General features: G+C 43.5%; 1 protein-coding gene across 1 annotated transcript in view; it reads left to right on the top strand.

Annotated features, from left to right (window-relative positions):
* Positions 1-6822: 6822 nt before the first annotated feature.
* The window catches only part of PCYT1B (phosphate cytidylyltransferase 1B, choline), a gene marked incomplete at both ends in the record, with an annotated part of 86773 nt that continues 74162 nt past the window's right edge, over positions 6823-19433 (top strand). The window contains one exon of the mRNA XM_080719559.1: positions 6823-6939. Within this exon, the coding sequence (XP_080575685.1) occupies positions 6823-6939 (117 nt within the window). The remainder of the gene's footprint in view (positions 6940-19433) is intronic.

The following is a 19433-nucleotide window of genomic DNA, read 5'->3' as shown; positions in this document are numbered from 1 at the left end:
ACTAAGTAGCTGAGGCTGTCTGCGAACTGCAATCCTCCGTTCTCTGCCTCCCCAGTGATGGAATTACAAGTGTGCGCCACCATGCCCAGCTTCAGGTTCACCTAGTTTATCCCAGGAAATGTCACAGGACCATGGATAGGGAAAGGCGGGCAGGCAGTACAGGATGCAACTGGCAAGCAAAGTACCATGGTGGCAACTGGAATGTAATCCTACTGGACAACTGGGGAGTAGAACATGCAAGAGTTATCCTATTTGGGGGCTCCGAGAAAGGGAGTATTTACATATTGAGTGATTTACTGAGAATTTGGGGTGGGGGGATGGCCTTCAGCGCTGTTTGTGCTACAGTATTGGAAGGGCATGGGTTTCTGATGCTCAGAGAAAGCCCTTGAGACCTTGGCACATAGATGCTGGTGCAGGCAATTGGCAGGGGGACAGGAGTTGACTCACATGGGAAGACCTGAAGGGACTTGGGCAGGGTTCTAATGACATTTACTCCAAAGTGATGATTTCGGTTCTTTCCTGAAAATCGTTGAGAATGTCAACAAGTCAGTGTTATTAAATATGCAGACCACTGGCCGGAAGAATGATACCATTTGTAGGTCTCTTCCTAGGTGAGTGAAAGTTACTATGACTCAGTTTCCCCATCTGCAAAAAGGGACTATGCCTACCTGGTCAGGTGTTGTGGGGGTTACAGGTAGTTAGTGATAAACACCTGGCATAGTGCGGAGAATGTAAAAAGCTAAGAAACAAGAATGCTGGGGCCTGTTAGGGCAGCACTGATGTAACAAGGGCTCACAGAAGGCCAAGGGCCCTACTTGGAGAGGGCACAGGACTTGGGAGCACTGTCCCCAAGCATTTTCTGAGCAATTTGATTCCAAGACGTTTCCTCTGCTAACTGTAGATAGGTCTCTGTCCCGGCTTTGTTCTTCACTTTCAACTCTCTCATTCTCTCTCACTGATACAGGCTCCTTTTTATTTATTTATTTATTCATTCATTCATTCATTCATTCATTCATTTTGTGGTACTGGTGATTGAACCTGGGGCCTTCTACCTCTGAGCTACACACCCAGCCCTATTTTTTTTTAATTTTATTTTGAACCAGGGTCTTGCTAGGTTGATGAGAGTCTCACTACTTGCTGAGGTTTTCCTTAAACCTGCGGTCCTCCTGTCTCAGCCTCCCAAGTACTGGGATTACAAGTGTATGCCATCACACCCAGATGACCCATGGCCCTTTCTATTTGCTTATGTGCTAAACCATCCTGTCTCCCCCCATTCCAATATTCAGCCTTTTAATGCCTTTTAGAAGGAGGGCAATGTGACGGGTGTGGTGGTGCACACTCGTAATCTCAGTACTTGGGAGGCTGAGACAGGAGGATCGCAGGTTTGAGACCAGTCTCAGCTACTTAGTGAGGCTTTCTGCAAGTCAGTGAGACCCTGTTTCAAAATAAAGAATAAGCCAGGCGTGGTGGCACACGCTTGTAATTCTAGTACTTGTGGGGGCTGAGACGGGAGGATCATGAAGGTTCAAAGCCAACCTCAGCTACTTAGTGAGGCTCTCAGCAATCTAGTAAGATCCTGTTTCCAAATAAAACATAAAAATAGGTCTGGGAGGGTAGCCTGGAGGTAGAAAGCCCCTGGGTTCCATCCCCAGTACCACAAAAACAATAAATAAAAAATAAAGAATAAAAAATAGGGCTGGAAGTGTAGCTCAGAGGTACAAGGCCTCTGGGTTCCATTCCTAGTACTACAAAAAAAAAAAGGAGGGCAATGTTCATTTCTTTCTGATAATAAGAGTAATATATGCTCATCTGGAGAGGTTGTTACTAGGGATTGAACCCAAGGGAATTCTGCCTCCAAGCTCTACCCCTAGACTTTTTTTGTTTGTTTGTTTGTTTGTTTTTGGTGGTACTGGGGGTGGAACCCAGAGGCTTTCTACCTCCGGGCTATACTCCCAGACCTATTTTATACTTTATTTGGAAACGGGATCTCACTAAGTAGCTGAGGCTGGCTTCGAACCCGTGCGATCCTCCTGTCTCAGCCTCCCAAGCGCGGGGATTACAAGCGTGCGCCACCACGCCTAGCACCCCTAGACGTTTTTATTTTTTTGTTTTGAAACAGGGTCTTGCTAAGTTGCGGAGGGCCTCACTAAATTGCTGAGGAGGCTGGCCTTGAACCTGTGATCCTCCTGTCTCCTAAGTCCTAGGATTATAGTTATGTGCCACTGTGCCCAGTTTATGCTCATTTTTAATACCTATTATAAACAGAAAAGTATAAAAAATGGAAATCAGCCATAATCTCATAATTTAAAGATTTTTGTTGTTAACATCTTATATTGTTTCTTTCCAGTACTTTTTTTCTATAAATATACATATCACATAATTGGGATCATTTATTGATATGTTTTGTAGCCTGCTTTCTTTGTCTGACATAATGTTAACACGTTTCCATAACATTACATTTTCTTCAAAAACACAACTCCTAGTACTGTCTTACCTGGCTTATTTTATTTCTCATTTAAATTATTCCTACTGTTGCCGGGCGTGGTGGCACACGCTTGTAATCCCAGCATTCGGGAGGCTGATACTGGAGGATCGCGGTTCGCGGACAGCCTCAGCTACTTAGTGAGGCCCTCTGCAACTCAGTGAGACCGGTTTCAAAATAAAGAATAAAAAATTGGGCAGAGGGTGTAGCTCGGAGGTCAAATGCTCCTGGGTTCCATCCCCAGACCTGCACAAAAAATAAAAATAAGTAAATAAATTATTCCTACTGTTGCTGAAAATTATATCCTTTTTTGCTTTTTTTGTGGTACTAGGGATAGAACCCAGGGGGCATTCTACCTCCAAGCTACAACCCCAGCCCTATTTTTTACTCTTTATTTTGAAACAGGGTCTCAATGAGTTGCAAAGGGCCTCACTAAGTGGATGAGGCTGGCCACAAACTGTGATCCTCCTGTCTCGGCCTCCCAAACTCTGCGATTACAAGCATGCACCGCCATACCCGGCTTGGTTTTTGTTTGTTTGTTTGTTTGTTTGTTTTTGCTCTTAATAAATAATTCTGCATTAAGCATCTTTATGTATACTGTATATTTCTCTGATTATTGCTTTGGGGATAAGCTCCCAAATGGAATCCCTGAGGCAAAAGGTATGAATATCCTGAGGGCTATTAGTATATATGAACAAATATCCTCCATGAAGTTTTAAGTGCTGTTAACACATGCATTGGCTTGGTGTAACTGTTACCTTAATCAAGATATGGAATAATTCCATCACCCCTAAGAATCTCCTTCCTGCTAACCTGTTATAACCACCTCACCATGAACCTTAGAAGGTTATGAAATATTTAACTTCGTAGTGTAGAACTCAGTGGTCATTCTCAGATAATTATCTTGATAACATTACAAAGCCGCCAAGTTAAAAGAACCCATTTAAAAATTGTTAAGACTTGGGTATGGTGGTGAATGCCTGTAATACTAGTACTTGGGAGGCTGAAAGAGGAGGATTGCAGGTTTCAGACCAACCTCAGTAACCTAATGAGACCCTGTTTTTTTTTTGTTTGTTTGTTTGTTTGTTTTTAGTGGTACTGGGGTTCCTGGAAACCCTTCTACCTCCAGGCTACACTCCCTGACCTATTTTATATTTTTATTTGGAAACAGGGTCTCTTAAGCCATCACGCCTGGCTTCAAACCTATGCGATCCTCCTGCCTCCGCCTCCCAAGCACAGGGATTTTACAAGCGTGCACCACCACGCCAGGCTGAGACCCTATTTTAAAACAAAACAAAATTAAAAAATAAGCCTGGCATGGTGGCTCATGCCTGTAATCCCAGTATTTGGGAGGCTGACACAGGAGGATCACAGATTCAAGATCAGCCTCAGCAACTTAGAAAGGTTCTCAGCAACTTAACGAAAACCTATTTCCAAATAAAAAATAAAATAGGACTTGGGGTGTAGCTCAGAGGTAGAATGCCCTTGGGCTCAATTCCCAGCACCAAAAAAAGAAAAAAAGTTCCTGAATCAGGTTGCAGTAGCAGCCAAAACTGGTTTCCAAAGTGAGTTGATCTGGTAAGGACTCATCAGAGTGGTACCTGAGTCTATTTCTGCCAGGTAGGACTGGAAGACATGCTGTAATTCAACCACAGGGCTGAGGGAGAGAGGCAGAAGTGAACAAAGACTAGACTAGGGGAGGATTAGTGGTTATGGGATTAATTATAGAGCTGACCCCCATGACAGATGGAAGTGTAAGGTTCAACGGGCGTGGTGGCGCACACTTGTAATCCCGGCATTCAGGAGGCGGAGACAGGAAGAGCCGGGTTCGCGGCCAGCCTCAGCTACTTAGTGAAGCCCTTTGCAACTCAGTGAGACCCTGTTTCAAAAATAAAATATGAAAATTAGGGCTGGGGGTGTAGCTCGGAGGTAGAACACCCCTGAGTTCCATCCCCAGTACCACATATAAATAAATAAACGAATAAATAAATAAATAATACATAAATTGCAAGGTTCAAGGACTTGGGATGAAAAAGGGTTTAACACGAGTGACACAACGAAGACATCCTAGGTAGAACCGGCCTCTTGGTTTGATGCTGCAGGGGAAGACGGGAAGCAGAGGAAAAAGGCAACTGTCTACTTTGAGACAGGTGAGGCTGGGAGTATAAGGGAATGGTCCGGGCTTTGGGACAAGACAGGCTCGCAAGGACCCAGCTAGACATCAGGACTCATGTAAATCAGCAGGTCCACAGGTGATCCTCCTACACTGGAGAGGAAACTAGAGGGCCAATCTGGAACCAAGCTGGCAGCTCATTGAATGAATGTGGATGAAAACCACAGCTACGGATAAAAAGGAAAGATTTATATATGTGTACAACATCTCTTGGTGTGATTCTCTCCTAAACCCATTCTCACTCACCACAATATATATTATATTGCACCAATAAACTTTACACACACACACACACACACACACACACACACACACACACGCTTTAGAAGCCCAAGGACTTAGCTTGAAAGGATTTCTGGATTCATTCCTAGGTTCTTTTTCTACTACGACACCTGCTGCATCCCTCCTCCCCAATCCATCCTTCAAACGCCAGCTCCATTTACTCATGAGCTCTGTGCCCCTGAGCCATTAGTCTAAATTGCAATTCCTTGCCTGTCAAATGGGGATAATAATAGGATCTAACTTCTTTGGGGTCTTAGGAAGATTAAGCAAGATCTCAGTAAAGTACTTAGCACTGTATCTGTGCTTAAGAAACACTAGTGATAATACTTTGTATTAGTATTAAATGTAGCATGTTGCACTAGAACAAATATTTTTTAAGTTCTTTTCTTTGAGCGATTAGTTTCAGAATGCTCTTCTAAAAATGTGGATATTCCCAGATAAGCATTAAGGCACATCATTTTTGTTGTTTTGTTCTTTGGTACTGTTTTGTTTTGTTTTTGTATTGGCTCTGGGAATTGAACCCAGGGCATTCTTCCTCCAAGTTCCTTCCCCATCCCTTTTTATTTTTTTTATTTTGACACAGGGTCTTGCTAAGTTGCTGCGGCTGGCCTTGAACCTTCAATCCTCCTGTCTTAGTCTCTCAAGTACTGAGATTACAGGCATGTGCCACCACGTCCAGCCAGACACTTTTTTTTTTTTGGGTACTGGATATTGATATTGAACCCCAGGCATTTTACCTCCAAGCTATATCCCCCGGCCTTTTTTTATATTTTAATTTTGAAACAGAGTCTCACTAAGTTGCTGAGGCTGGCCTCAAACCTGTGCTCCTCCTGCTTCGGCCTCCCAAGTACTGGGATGACAGGCGTGTGCCACCATGCGTATCATTTTTAACATTTCTCCTGGGATGTCTTTCTGATTACCATGAGCATCTGACCAAGAGTATTTAGGAAAGGGGATCCAGGATTGATAAAACAGGAGCAGAGCGATAATAAAACAGCACAGGAACAGACTATTGAAGGGCAGACAGCAGTAAGACTTCCTACAGGGGTAAGAGGGGCTGAGGAGGAAGCAGATGAGGAGGGCTGTCAAAGACAATCTACCTCCCTCAAAGTTCCTCCTAGGGCAACCCCAGAGATAGATTCCAGGGCTAGCTACATCAGGCCTCAAGAAGTCTGCCAGTGTTCCTGTGGCATGCAGTCCAAGGGGGTGAACACTCAGGTGCCCAGAGTGAATTCCCCGAGAGGCTCTCGGAGGCCAGCTGGCAATTGGCACAGTAGGTTTGGGCTCAAAAGTAGCTTTGTCTTCAGGGTTACTATTTAGCAAATATTATGACTATAGCACATCATACACTCATGCCAGGGACCTGGCCCTTTTTTAGAGATCTGCTATGTGCTTTCTCGAGGTGTCCTAGGCCCCTCAGGAAGCAGTTTTATCTTATCAGGGTACTGCAGCCCCGGTCCCTTGCCCAGAATGGACCGAGACCTTTGCAACTGAATTAAACCGAAGAAACAAAAGCAGCAAGTTCGGCCCCGTGGGCACGGCCGGCCAGCCAATAGGGCCCGGCCTCTCCCCGCCGGAGTGGTACTATGATGACAGTAGCCAACCAGAGCGCTCCATGCAAATGAGGATACTGTATCCCGCACCAGCCGCTCGAGTGCCGGCTGGTTGTTATAGTGATAAACTGAGGCCTTGCCTCTTGGCTTCTCCGAGAAAGAAAGGGGTGGTTAAGGGGAGTAATCTCTCTACTTCCCCCCCTAGGGGGGCAGAAAGAAGGGAAGAAGAAGGGGGATGGGTAGGGAAGAGAAAAATACGTGACAAAGAAAACATTCTCAGCTTGGGAGGAGACTCCCAGAGGGTGTAGAGCTGGAGAGAGTGTTCGCTGGCCATGCCAGTACTTACCACTGATGCTGAGTCAGAAACAGGTATCCCAAAATCCCTTTCCAATGAGCCTCCCTCAGAAACCATGGAGGAAATAGAGCACACTTGTCCACAGCCTCGAATGGTAAGTAAAGACAAAGGATATAAATGTATGCGTGGCTATGGCACAAAAGAGTTCCTTATGCGCCCACAGCCAGCCAGGAAAACGATGCTTAGAGGATTTTCATGTAAATGAGAATAGAGCTACCGCCTAATCCTTCTCAGCTGTTTATACTTAGCTTCTATACCGGGCGGGCGCAGCTCTCAGCTTACAAAGCATTATTGTATTGGCTGGGTAGGAAACGGGCTGCTTGGGATATGCTGTATTTTTGTGCTTTGGGAGGAGGGGATGGCTTTTTTTCCTTTTAGGTGTATTCTCGTCTAGAGGTAAAAATCTGACAGTTCAATTTTAAAATGGTTATCTCTATGCAGAGCTCGGAACGAGTACCTTGCTAAGTTCTAAATTCTAGCGCAGAACCGATTCGGTTGCCAATTGATTTTCTGTGCCTGATGCCAATTTTGGAAAAATGAAAACGACATAGAAGTAAAACTTCCTCATTCGTTTGAGACATTCAAAAGAAATAAATAGGAGTCCTTCAACGATGTATTTAGAAATAACAGGCGTTTAAGATGAATTGCAAACATCTCCAGAGTGTGTGCTGAAGATTTTGATTTAGGTAGTGGAAACCTGGGGAAACTACATTTCTTGAGAACAGGGCTGCATGCCTTTAATAATGAAAGTGTGGGAATGGGGCACTCAGCTTCCTTCCATCTCAGTTACTGGCATCCCAAATTTAGTCAGTCTCTCTGTCACTGGTTCTCAGCCGTCTGTCTCAGTATGTGTCCTCAAGGAATTAAAACACTAAGTGGTGGGTTTTCTGTGGCTTGAAGTGTCATGGAACTTGGGGAGACTGCCCTTTGAACCCCCAAATCCAAGACACATTAGAGCTATCCTTTCTTTAGAGATCTCTCTCAAGTTAAAAGGTACAACATTTTGATTGGCTGTGGAGTTTGACCCTGGGATAAAGGATATTTAAAGGCTTTTCTAATCCTTTTAAAAAGGATTTGTGGTATAGTATTTCCTGTGAACCCCTAAAATGAGAGCTTATAGATTTCAAAGTCAACCCATCATGGAACTGTTATTTTTAATAAAGGCTAATAACTGTTCAAGGGCAGGCTTAGAACAACTTCCTAAAAAGCAAGAAAAAAAGGAAGTTATATTAGAGCCCTGTGAGCTTTTGTTGATTGTGTTTCTATTTTGAGAAACATATATGCTTAGGGCAGTTTAATATCAGCTGCTTCCTAACCCTTCAGCTAGTTGCTGAATGACATCCGATGCAGTATCAATGTTCTTATGGGATACAAACTAAGTTTACTACTAAGAGGTTCCTTTCAGGCACTAAACAATTCATGGTTCAGCACTGAAAATAATGGCTACTAAAAGTGTATTACAAGATCACCCAGAGTATATCCTTAAAGTAAATTCAGTGTTCAAATTTGCATCATGTGCCTTCCTGACACAGGTAAGGGGCAGGGGAAAGAAAGGCAGCCCGGTCCATGTTATCATTTCGGACTCTTATGACAACTTTTGCTTCCTTTTTAAATTTATTTTTATTTATTTGTTTAGCTATTCTCCTTAGTTTCTTCTACCTGAGAGCTGAGCAGAGAAAACCAAGGGAAGGAGAAAAAAAGTTCAAGTTGCTTTCACCCTTTCACTTTCACCAGCTTGTCCTAGGTGGTGACTCACAAGAACCCATCAAGCCTGCAGTGTTACTCCCTCACCTCCCATTTATTTTAGAAATGAGAAAATGGAGGTTCACAGAGAGTAAGTGACTTTCGCAAGGGTCATGTTGCCTTGAAGGAACAGAGCTAGAAATTGAACCTAAAGTGACAAACTTGAAAAGTAGAACATCTTTCCCCTTCCTTTTTTTTGGTACTAGCGATCAAACCCTAGACCTTGCACATGCCGGACAAATACTCTACCACTAAGCCACATCCCCAGCCAGACAAGACACCCTTAAGGGATGAGACACATTTCCTTCCCTTCTTTTTGGCCATTTTGGCAGTGTGTGTGTGTGTGTGTGTGTGTGTGATATACAAGCATAGACATGATAGAGATGAGCAAAAGTTGAACTGTGAAAAATTGTCTTGGTCTACTTTTAAAATTTTTTATTTTATTATATTTTTAATTTCTTATTGGTGCATTATGATTATGCATAATAGTGATACATAGATTCATATATAGATTCATGGTGATACAAATTTCATGTTGTCCATCATTATTATTATGGGCTACGAAAACTGTTTAGATAGGGGCTGGGCATGGTGGCACAACCTCTATTTGGGAAGCTAAGAAGACCAAGAGTTCTCAGCCAGCCTCAGCAATTTAGTGAGGCTCTCAGCAACTTAGCAAGACCCTGATTCAAAAAAAATTAAAAATAGGGCTGGGGTAGAGCTCAAAGGTAGAATGCCTCTGGGTTCAATCCCTAGTACCACACAAATAAAATAGGGGCTTGCAACCAATTGATAAACCACTACTAAATTTTTTTTGAAGTACCCTTTCTCTTATTAGCAAACTTCAAACCCTATAGGGTTGGTTATTTTCTAAATTTAGATTTATACATGATAGCGCAAAGTTTCCTTTGCTACTGATTTTGCTTTAATAACTAAGGTACGTGCTAATTACCCACATAGTTTGTTGATGAGAATCACAGGCACATGCAAATGCGAAATTAACCTTTCTTTTGTGGTTTTTAGTCATTTCTGTGGATTTTGTATCTTCTTATATCTTCATCTTTTACATTCTAGAAAGTGCTTCTCCCACCACTTAAGCATATTTCCCCGAATCACATGTGGTCACTTCTGCCACAGCTATCAACAGGGTGTGGCTATGACTTACTTAACTATCTTTGAAAAGTGCATGAAGGATTTGAGAGGCGCCTTCTTAGGAATGAAATGCTACACTTGGATTCCACTTTAGAGGTCAGATTCCTTCTCCCAGTTGTTGAAATGAAGAGGGAAGCTGGCATCCATGAACAAACGAGGCTTTAAGAATATATATATACATGTATACACACACACACGTATATATATATATATATATACGGCTTATGTATATATTTTTAAATGTGTGTGTGGGCCGGGCGTGGTGGCGCACGCTTGTAATCCCCGCGCTTGGGAGGCGGAGACAGGAGGATCGCGCAGGTTTGAAGCTAGCCGCGCTGGTGTAAGAGACCCTGTTTCCAAATAAAAAAATATAAAATAGGTCTGGGAGTGTAGCCCGGAGGTAGAAGGGCTTCCAGGAACCCCAGTACCACCAAAATATAAAAATAAAAAAAATAAATGTGTGTATGGTGCTGAGGATTGAACACCAAGAGGATTCTACCTCTAAGCTACACCCCCAGCCCTATTTCTTAATTTTATATTTTGAAACAGGGTCTCACTGAGTTGTAGAGGGCCTCACTAAGTTGCTGAGGCTGGCCACAAACCTGCGATCCTCCTGTCTCAGTACGGGGATTACCAGTGTGCACCACCACACCTGACTAAACATAATTTATAGTTTAGATTCCTGTAAATGGCAAATTGATGATGATACTGAAGATATGATTGGATCATATTTCAGAAGGATTTTTTTTCTGAGAGGAATACATCTAGTTTCCCTACCAGCTGCCTTGTTTTTTCATTTGAGGAAAATACGAGAAAGAAGAGGAGTAAATAGAGTAAAATAATAGTGATAAAGAAATTAGGAAGCCAGGCATGGTGGTGCACGCTTGTAATCCCAGTATTTGGGAGGCTGAGACAGGAGGATTGCAATTCTCAGACAGCTTTGGCTACTTAGTGAGGCCCCTTACAACTCAGTGAGATCCTGTTTCAAAGTAAGAATAAAAATTAGGGCTGGGGGGTGTAGCTCGGAGGTAGAACGCCCCTGGGTTCCATCCCCAGTACTGCAAAAAAAAAAAAAAAAAAAAAAAGAAAGAAAAAGAAAAAGAAAAAGAAAGACAGGGTGTTGTGGTACGTGCCTATAATTCCAATACTCAGGAGTCTGGGGCAGGAGGATCGCAGGTTCAAGGCTGGCCTCAGCAAATCGGTGAGATGTTGTGTCAAAATAAAACAGGGCTGGGAGTGTTGCTCAGTGGTAGAGCACTTGCCTAGGGCCCTTGGTTCCATCCCCAGTACAAGAACGAAAGAAGGGAAAAAAGGAAGGAAGGATATTAGAAAGGAATAAGAGAAAATTATTCAGGTTTTATGATATTTTAGGAATGTAATCCTAATTACCCTTACCATCTTATCATAGTGTTCCAGTTTGAGATGTTTCTGAGAACTCTTCTTTCCATTGTTACACTATTTATTCTTAATATTTGACTGGGTTTCTGTTCTTTAATAGTTTCCTGCTTAAACACGATGCAAGGTGACTCATAAGCTTGACTGTCAAGCTGAGAAACTGAGTGGCCTTGGGTGATATGATGCAATAGCCTTCCTTGGAACCCTAACTCCTGAGGGATGAGGGCTCCCCCTGGGTAAGGCCTGTCCTCCTCCCTCCCCAGCCCTCTGATTACGCCCAGACAAATCCTCTGGGCCCAGCAGGTGCTCCACAAACCCTTTTTAACAAGGCCCAGCCACCCTGAATGCTGTCTGCATGAGGATTTGGTTAATGACCTTGGTTGAGTTCTTTTAGGGGTGCAGAAGGAAGTTGTAATTCTAGCCTACAATAGTCACTTCCATGAAGATAGATGTGCCATGAATCAACAGAGAAGGCCTTGGAAATATTTTTTGAAAAAAGGGACTGCTTCAGTATGCCACATTAGCAGGAGTTCATTTCAGGCTTTACTTCAAAGTGGAGGAGTGCCAACAGACTGCTGTCTTGCAGAAGGTGCATTATGTCAGCTGGGATGCAGGATGCTCATCTACTAGCACAAAAAAGATGATTGGATTTCCAGACATCAGTAGCTTTTTTTTTTTTTTACTAGTATCATCTATTTAGCCACTCAGAGAAGCATGTATTTTACAAGTGAGATACTTACTCTTAATGTGCTTGTATTGGTGAAAATAAACAAACGCAAGCTTCCTTAGGCATTTACTGTGGTCAACTGGAACTCTTCCCAAGGTTATTATTAGACATCTCTCTGCTGGTTTCAGTCCAAAATGCAACATCTATTTCTCGCAGGTTGGTAATATTCAGGTGTATTGAGCATGAAATCAATGAATTCATTTTTTCTATTCTTATATAAGCTTTTTCTCCGAGCCCCCATTTGCCTAATGCTAAATTCCTGGTGGCAGAACTAAATCGAAATCAAATATAAGATGTGTAGTTTCTTTGTTTTACTTTGGTGTTTGAGCATATAGAAATCAAAAGTGTGCATATATATATCATCATCCAGGCAGGAAGGAGGACTTACAAGTATTGGCAATACAGGGCTTTAGAAGGGAATTGAGAGAAAGCCCCATCCCCTACCAGCTTCTACCAACAGGGTTCACAGTCAGCCAAGTGGTTAATAACTTGCAGACACAGCGAGGTGCAGTGGAGAGAAGTCAAAGAAATGACTCCACAGCGCCTGGCCTTAGAGATCATTTTTCTTTTTTTGGTAGTGGGGATTGAACCATGGGGGCATTTTACCTCCAAGCTACATCTATAGCCCTTTACATTTTTTTTTTATAAATTTTGAAATAGAGTCTTGCTCAGTTGCTGAGGCTGGCCTTGCACCTGTGATCTTCCTGTTTCAGCCTCCCAAGTACTGGAATGACATACATGTGCCACTATGCCTGGCTAAAATCACTTCCATTTAATAGAATGCAGTAGGTTGGGATGGGGAAGCATGCTGGAATCCCTTAAGAGAGCCTTTTTGTAAGTTGAGTTTTTTAATATATTGAACTTTCTTAAAAGCTATGTTTTAGCCAGGTGTGGTGGCGCATGCTTGTAATCCAAGCATTCAGGAAGTTGAGACCGGAGGATCATGGTTCGAGGACAGCCTCAGCTACTTAGTGAGGCCCTCTGCAACTCAGTGAGACCCTGTTTCAAAATAAAGAATAAAAACTAGAGCTGGGGTGTAGCTCAGAGGTATAATTCAATCACCAGTACCAAATTCTTTTTGGCCGGGCGTGGTGGCGCATGCTTGTAATTCCCGCACTTGGAAGGCTGAGACAGGAGGATCACAGGTTTGAAGCCAGTCGCGCTGGCTTAAGAGACCCTGTTTCCAAATAAAAATATAAAAATAGGTCTGGGAGTGTAACCCGGAGGTAGAGGGTTTCCAGGAACCCCAGTACCAAAAAAAAAAAAAAAAAAAGAAAACAAAAACAAAAAACAGCTGTATTTTATATAGCTTTTTGTGCTGAGTAGACGTACTACCCAGCAGGGCAAAATCTGTTAACCTGATTCCCCACATTAAGTCTGCATCTGAAGAAAAGATTCTACTTTCTTACCCCCAAAACTTATTTAGGGGCATGAAAGCAAGAAATCAATGAAATCAATTTTTAGTCTCTCTCTCTCTCTCTCTCTCTCTCTCTCTCTCTCTCTCTCTCTCTCTCCTCTTCTCTTCTCTTCTCCTTTCTCTCTCCCTCTTCTCCTCTCCTCCCTCCTCCTCCTCCTCCTCCTCCTCTTCCTCCTCCTCCTCCTCCTCCTCCTCCTCCTCCTCCTCCTCTTCTTCTTCTTCTTCTTCTTCTTCTTCTTCTTCTTCTTCTTCTTCTTCTTCTTCTTCTTCTTCTTCTTCCTCTCTCTCTCTCTTTCTTCCTCTCTCCCCCCCCCCACTGGGGAATAATAAGGCCAGGGGTATTCTACCTCTGAGCTATGCCCCTAGCCCTATTTTGTTTTTATTTTGACACAGGATCTCACAAAATTGTTGAGGCTGACCTTAAACCTGTGATCCTTCTATCACAGCCTCCCAAGTACTGAGATTACAGGCACACCCCACCCACTGTTAAGGGTCTCCTAAACTTGTAGGTGGCACACTCAAACTTCTAGGGCAGTGCTGTGCCTCAAACATGCAATTGTCCATCTCAGCCACCCAAGTACTGGGATTACAGGTATGTGCCACCATGCCCGGCTTGGGTGTTCTTTATTTTTTATTTTTATTTATCTATTTTTTGCGGTACTAGGGATTGAACCCAGAGGCATCCTACCTCCAGCCCTATTTTATTTTTATTTTGAAATAAGGTCTTGCTAGGTTGATAAGACTTGTCTTACTACTTGCTGAGGCTGTCCTTGAACCTGTGATTCTGCGATTCTCCTGTCTCAGCCTCCCAAATACTAGAATTACAAGTGTGAGCCACCATGCCCAGTCACCAAACAACACTTCTTACTTCACCTTTTGCGCTCTCTCTCTCTCTCTCTCATATATATATATATATATATATATATATATATATATATATATATATTTTTTTTTTTTTTTTTTTTTTTTTTTTTGCGGGTCTGGGGATGGAATCCAGGGGCATTCGACCTCCGAGCTACACCCCCAATCCTATTTTTTATTCTTTTTATTTATTTTTGTTTTTTTGTGTGGTTCTTGTGATGGAACCCAGGGGCATTCGACCTCTGAGCTACAGCCCCTGCCCTATTTTTTATTCTTTATTTTGAAACAAGGTCTCACTGAGTTGCAGAGGGCCTAAGTAGCTGAGGCTGTCCGCGAACCGTGATCCTCCAGTCTCAGCCTCCTGAATGCTTGGATTACAAGTGTGTACCACCACGCCCGGCTCTTCTTTTTTTTATATTGGGGATTGAACCCAGGGGTATTCTACTATCAAGCTACACTCTCAGCCCTATTTTAATCAATCAATCAATTGATTAATTAATTTTGGTACTAGGGTTTGAACCCAGAGGTACTGTAACCCTGTGCTACACCCCAAGCTCTTTTTGAATATATATAATACTATATATAACACTATATATATATATATATATATATATATATATATATAGAGAGAGAGAGAGAGAGAGTGTATGTGTGTGTATGTGTATGTGTGTGGTACTAAGGATAGAACTCCAAGGGCCTTCTACCTCCAGGCTATACCCTCAGACCTATATTTTTATTTGGAAACAGGGTCTAACTAAGTTGTTGAGAGCCTCACTAAGCTGCTGAGGCTGACCTGCGATCCTCCTGTCTCAGCCTCCTAAGTACTAGGATTACAAGCATGCATCACCATGCCTGGCCTTTGATTAACTTTTTTTTTAAACAGGGTCTCACTGAGTTGCTGAGGCTGTCCTCAAACCTGAGATCCTCCTGTCTCTGCCTCCCAAGTACTGCACCACCATGCACAGTCCTATTTTATTTGTGTATTTTGAAATAGAGTCTCGGTTTGTTGCTGAGACTTGCCTCAAACCTGCAATCCTCTTGTCTCAGCCTCCCAAGTACAGGAATTATGGGCATGCACACACTTGCTTGGCTATGCCTATAAGTTTCCTGTTACCCTGTTCTATTTTAGCTAGGAGACTGTTGCAGTAATCTAGATGAGAACTGATAAGGATGCCACGGACAGGAGGGAACCAGATAGAACTAAAGATATTAAGGAGGGAAATGGTCCAGGATTTAGTAATTGAATAAGAGTGAGTCAGGCTCAGAGAAGACTTAATTTTCTAGCTCCAGTGTGTGGGTGCCATCACTGAATGAGGACACCAGGAGAGAAGAGTTTGTGAGTGGTATGTTGAAAATACCATGGGTGCTGGGTATGGTGGCAAAGGCTTGTAATCCCAGCATTCGGGAGGCTTAGATTGGAGGATAGTGGTTCGCGGCCAGCCTCAGCTACTTAGTGAGACCCTGTTTCAAAAATAAAAAATAAAGAAGAGGGCAGGGGGTATATCTTGGGGGTCGAATGTCCCTGGATTCCATCCCCAGACCCGCAAAAAAAAAAAAAATACCATGGAGATGACCACTGATAAATATCTAGTTAATGTTGGGTTATGGAATTCTAGAGATATATAGCAGAGCCTGGTATGGTGATGCAAGCCTGTAATCCCAGTCCTTTGGAGGCTGAGACAGGAGGATCACAGGTTCAAGGACAGCCTCAGCAATCTAGGGAGACTCTTAGCAACTAGTGAGACCCTGTTTAAAAATTAAAGATGAAAATAAGGCTGGGGGTATAACTCAGAGGTAGAATGTCCTGGGGTTCAATTCCCAGTAACACCCCCCCACACACACAATAGATAAACAGATATATAGGTAGACAGACAGACAGACAGGTAGCTATGGAAAACATCAGCTTGGAGCAGATGGATATGACATTAATAAAAGTGAAACTCAGTCACTTTCTGGACCTGGAAAGAAGTAGATTGAGATGATTAGCAGGAGAAGTACCTCAGGATGATCCCACCACAGGACTAATTCAAGGAACTAATGGATCCTTAGCCATCTTATCAGGTTCTTAGTAGAGGAATAGAAGAACTATCATTAAAGCTCTTAGAATATTCCAGCCAGGCATGGAGGTGCAAGTCTATAATCCCAGTACTTGGGAGGTTGAGACAGGAGGATCACAGTTCAAGGTCAACCTTAGCAATTTAGCAAGACCCTCAGTAACTTAGCAAGACCCTATTTCAAAATTAAAAGAAAAGGGGGGGGGCTAGGAGTGTAGGTCAGAGGTAGAATGCCCATGGTGTCAATCCTCAGTACCCCCACACAAAGAATATTCCATATATCTGCCTGCCTCCACATGATTAAATTAATCTACTTTATCCCAGAATGTTTCCATGATGAAATTACAAAGAAGACCATTAAAAGATCCAATAGGGAGAGAGAGCGAGAGAGCGAGAGCGAGAGCGAGAGCGAGAGCGAGAGCGAGAGCGAGAGCGAGAGCGAGAGAGAGAGAGAGAGAGAGAGAAGAGAAAAGAGAGCGAGAGGGGTTTCTCAAATGGCTGGGGGATAGGGGAACCAAGCGTGTGGTAAGTTCCACGGGGCAAATGAAATGTCTGGTAGAAGGAAATGCGGCAAAACAGTCAAATGAGATAAAAAGAAGGAAGGAAATAGTTTGAGGAGACCCTAGGAGGTAGAGGAATAGAAGCTTAAATCTATTTATTTCTGGCTTCACTATTTATTCTTAGATGGACTGTGTAGTGCTTTGAGGCAGAGAAATCAGAGAGGTCAAGGGGAGGTAGTGTTTCCCTTTTCTTCCTTCTTTGCTTCTCTCCATCTTTCCATCCATCCATCCAAGACGCCAAAACGTTTGCTTGACACTCCTTTTTTCTTCAGTACCTGGGACTGGACCCAGGGCCTGGCGTGTGTGTGCCAAATGCTCTGCCTCTTACCTCTTAACTACACTCTCAGCCCTTTTTGAGATACGTTGTCATTAAGTCATCTAGATTGGCCTCGAACTTGGTATCCTCCTGCCTCAGCCTCCCAAGTGCTGGGATTACAGGAGTGAGCCACCATGCCCACTTATTTTTCGGCACTGGGGATTGAACCCAGGGGCACTATACCACTGAGCTACACCCTTAGCCCTATTTTGTTTTTATTTTGAAACAGCGTCTCCCTAAGTTGCTGAGGCTGACTTTGAACCTGTGATCCTCCTGTGTCAGCCTCCCAAGTACTGGGATTACAGGTGTGCACTACCACACCTGGCTCCACTCATTCTTTGGAGACAATAGCAACTTTGACATAAATGAAATTGGCAAGGGCCAGTGGAAGACGAAGAGGGCGACAGTGATGGGGACAACTGATGAAGGTAATGTCCCCTGGGCTGGAGAGGTTGGGCCCTGGTGCATGTGTGGAAGACTTGGCCTCAGGCAGAAAAGGAGACACCTTTCCCACTGTGGTAGTGAGAATGTTTTAACTAAGAATAATTTCTAAGAGGAAGGAGACGGGAAGCCAGGCGTTGTGACGCACGCTTGTAATCCCAGCATTCGAGAGGCTGAGACCAGAGGGTCATGGTTCGTGGACAGCCTCAGCTACTTAGCAAGGCCCTTTTGGGGCTCAGTGAGACCCTGTCTCAAAAATAAAAAGAATAAAGCCAGGCGTGGTGGCACACGCATGTAATCCCAGCATTTGGGAGGCTGAGACCAGAGGATTGTGGTTTGCAGACAGCCTCGGCTACTTAGTGAGGTCCTCTGCAACTCGGTGAGACCCGGTTTCAAAATAAAGAATAAAAAATAGGGCAGGGGCTGTAGCTTGGTGGTCGAATGCCCCTGGGTTCCATCCCCAGACCCACCAAAAAACAAAAATAAAAAAATTAAATAAAAAGAATAAAAAATAGGATTGGGGGTGTAGCTCAGAGGTACAATGCCCCTGGATTCTATCCCCAGTACCACAAAGAAAAAAAAAAAGAGGAAGGAAACAGAAAGTTGAGGACTCTCTTGTCTAATAGCTGCCATTTTATCTGTAAAGGTGGAGTCATGTCATGATGGCCTAGTTCTGGCCAGCACAGAGGTGTCACTCTGGGATAGCCTGGGGAGTCAGGTCCAGTCCCAGTCCCAGTCCCTGCTTTCAGAGAAGGGAGAAGTGGAAAGGTTGGGTTGGTTCCTGAGGAGATGTAGTGATGAGAGCAAATGTATCTGCTTCCTGGTGGCCTTTGGGGGTCCACATCAACTCCCATCCAGGCCCATCTAGACCTGGCCAGGGGGAACTGGACTGGCCCAAAGTGAAAGGGCTAGGGCTGGTGAAACAAATGGGCCAAGACTCAGTCTCTACCCACCAGGTCCTGTAGTCTCAGTCTACTCTCAGTTTTGGTATTGAATTATTGCGCAGACTCAAACAAATTACCTTCTTCTGTGAATCCCAATTCCATCATGCACAATGGGTTGGATAGATGATCTCTAGTTCTTAAACTATGATTCTAGCTTCCGTCACCATCATGTTCCCACTGTGCTATTCTCTCTTTGACTTCATGTCCCTAGAAAAAAATCAGGGCTGCCTCTCTCCTCACGTCTTCTTGGTTTTATCCATTTGGGGTAAGAACAGGTTGCATAATCTCATGGTAAGATGCATTGCCTAAAACTGGGCGTGGTAGTGCCTGCTAGTAATCCCAGTACTTGGGAGGCTGAGACAGGAGAATCACAGGTTTGAGGCCAGCTTCAGCAACTTAGCAAGGTCCCTCAGCAACTCAGACCCTGTTTCAAAATAAGAACTGAGCCAGGCATGGTGGCACATACCTGTAATCCCAGTACTTGGGAGGCAGAGACAGGAGGACCACAGGTTCAAGGGTAACTTCAGCAATTTAGCAAGACTCTCAGAAACCTAGTGAGATCCTGTTTATGAAATAAAAAGATAAACAGGGCTGGGGTTGTAGCTCAGAGGTAGAATGCCCCTGGATTCAATTCCCATCACCAATAAACAAACAAACAAACCGGGCGTGGTGGGCAAGCTTGTAATCCCAGCATTCGGGAGGCTGAGACCCGAGGATCGCGGTTCACGGACAGCCTCAGCTACTTAGTGAGGCCCTCTGCAACTCAGTGAGACCCTGTTTCAAAATAAAGAATAAAAAATTGGACAGGGGGTGTAGCTTGGAGATAAAATGCCTCTGGGTTCCATCCCCAGACTCACAAAAACAAACAAAAAAATAAAATTTAAAAATAGGGCTGGGGGTATAGCTCAGAGGTAGAATGCCTCTGGATTCAACCTGTAGTATCAAAAAAAAAGATATATGGCTAAATAGGAATGATAA

The sequence above is a fragment of the Muscardinus avellanarius genome (genome assembly GCF_963383645.1).
Source record: "Muscardinus avellanarius genome assembly, chromosome: X".
NCBI classification, from domain to species: domain Eukaryota; kingdom Metazoa; phylum Chordata; class Mammalia; order Rodentia; family Gliridae; genus Muscardinus; species Muscardinus avellanarius.
This window is presented reverse-complemented; position numbering and strand designations above follow the sequence as displayed.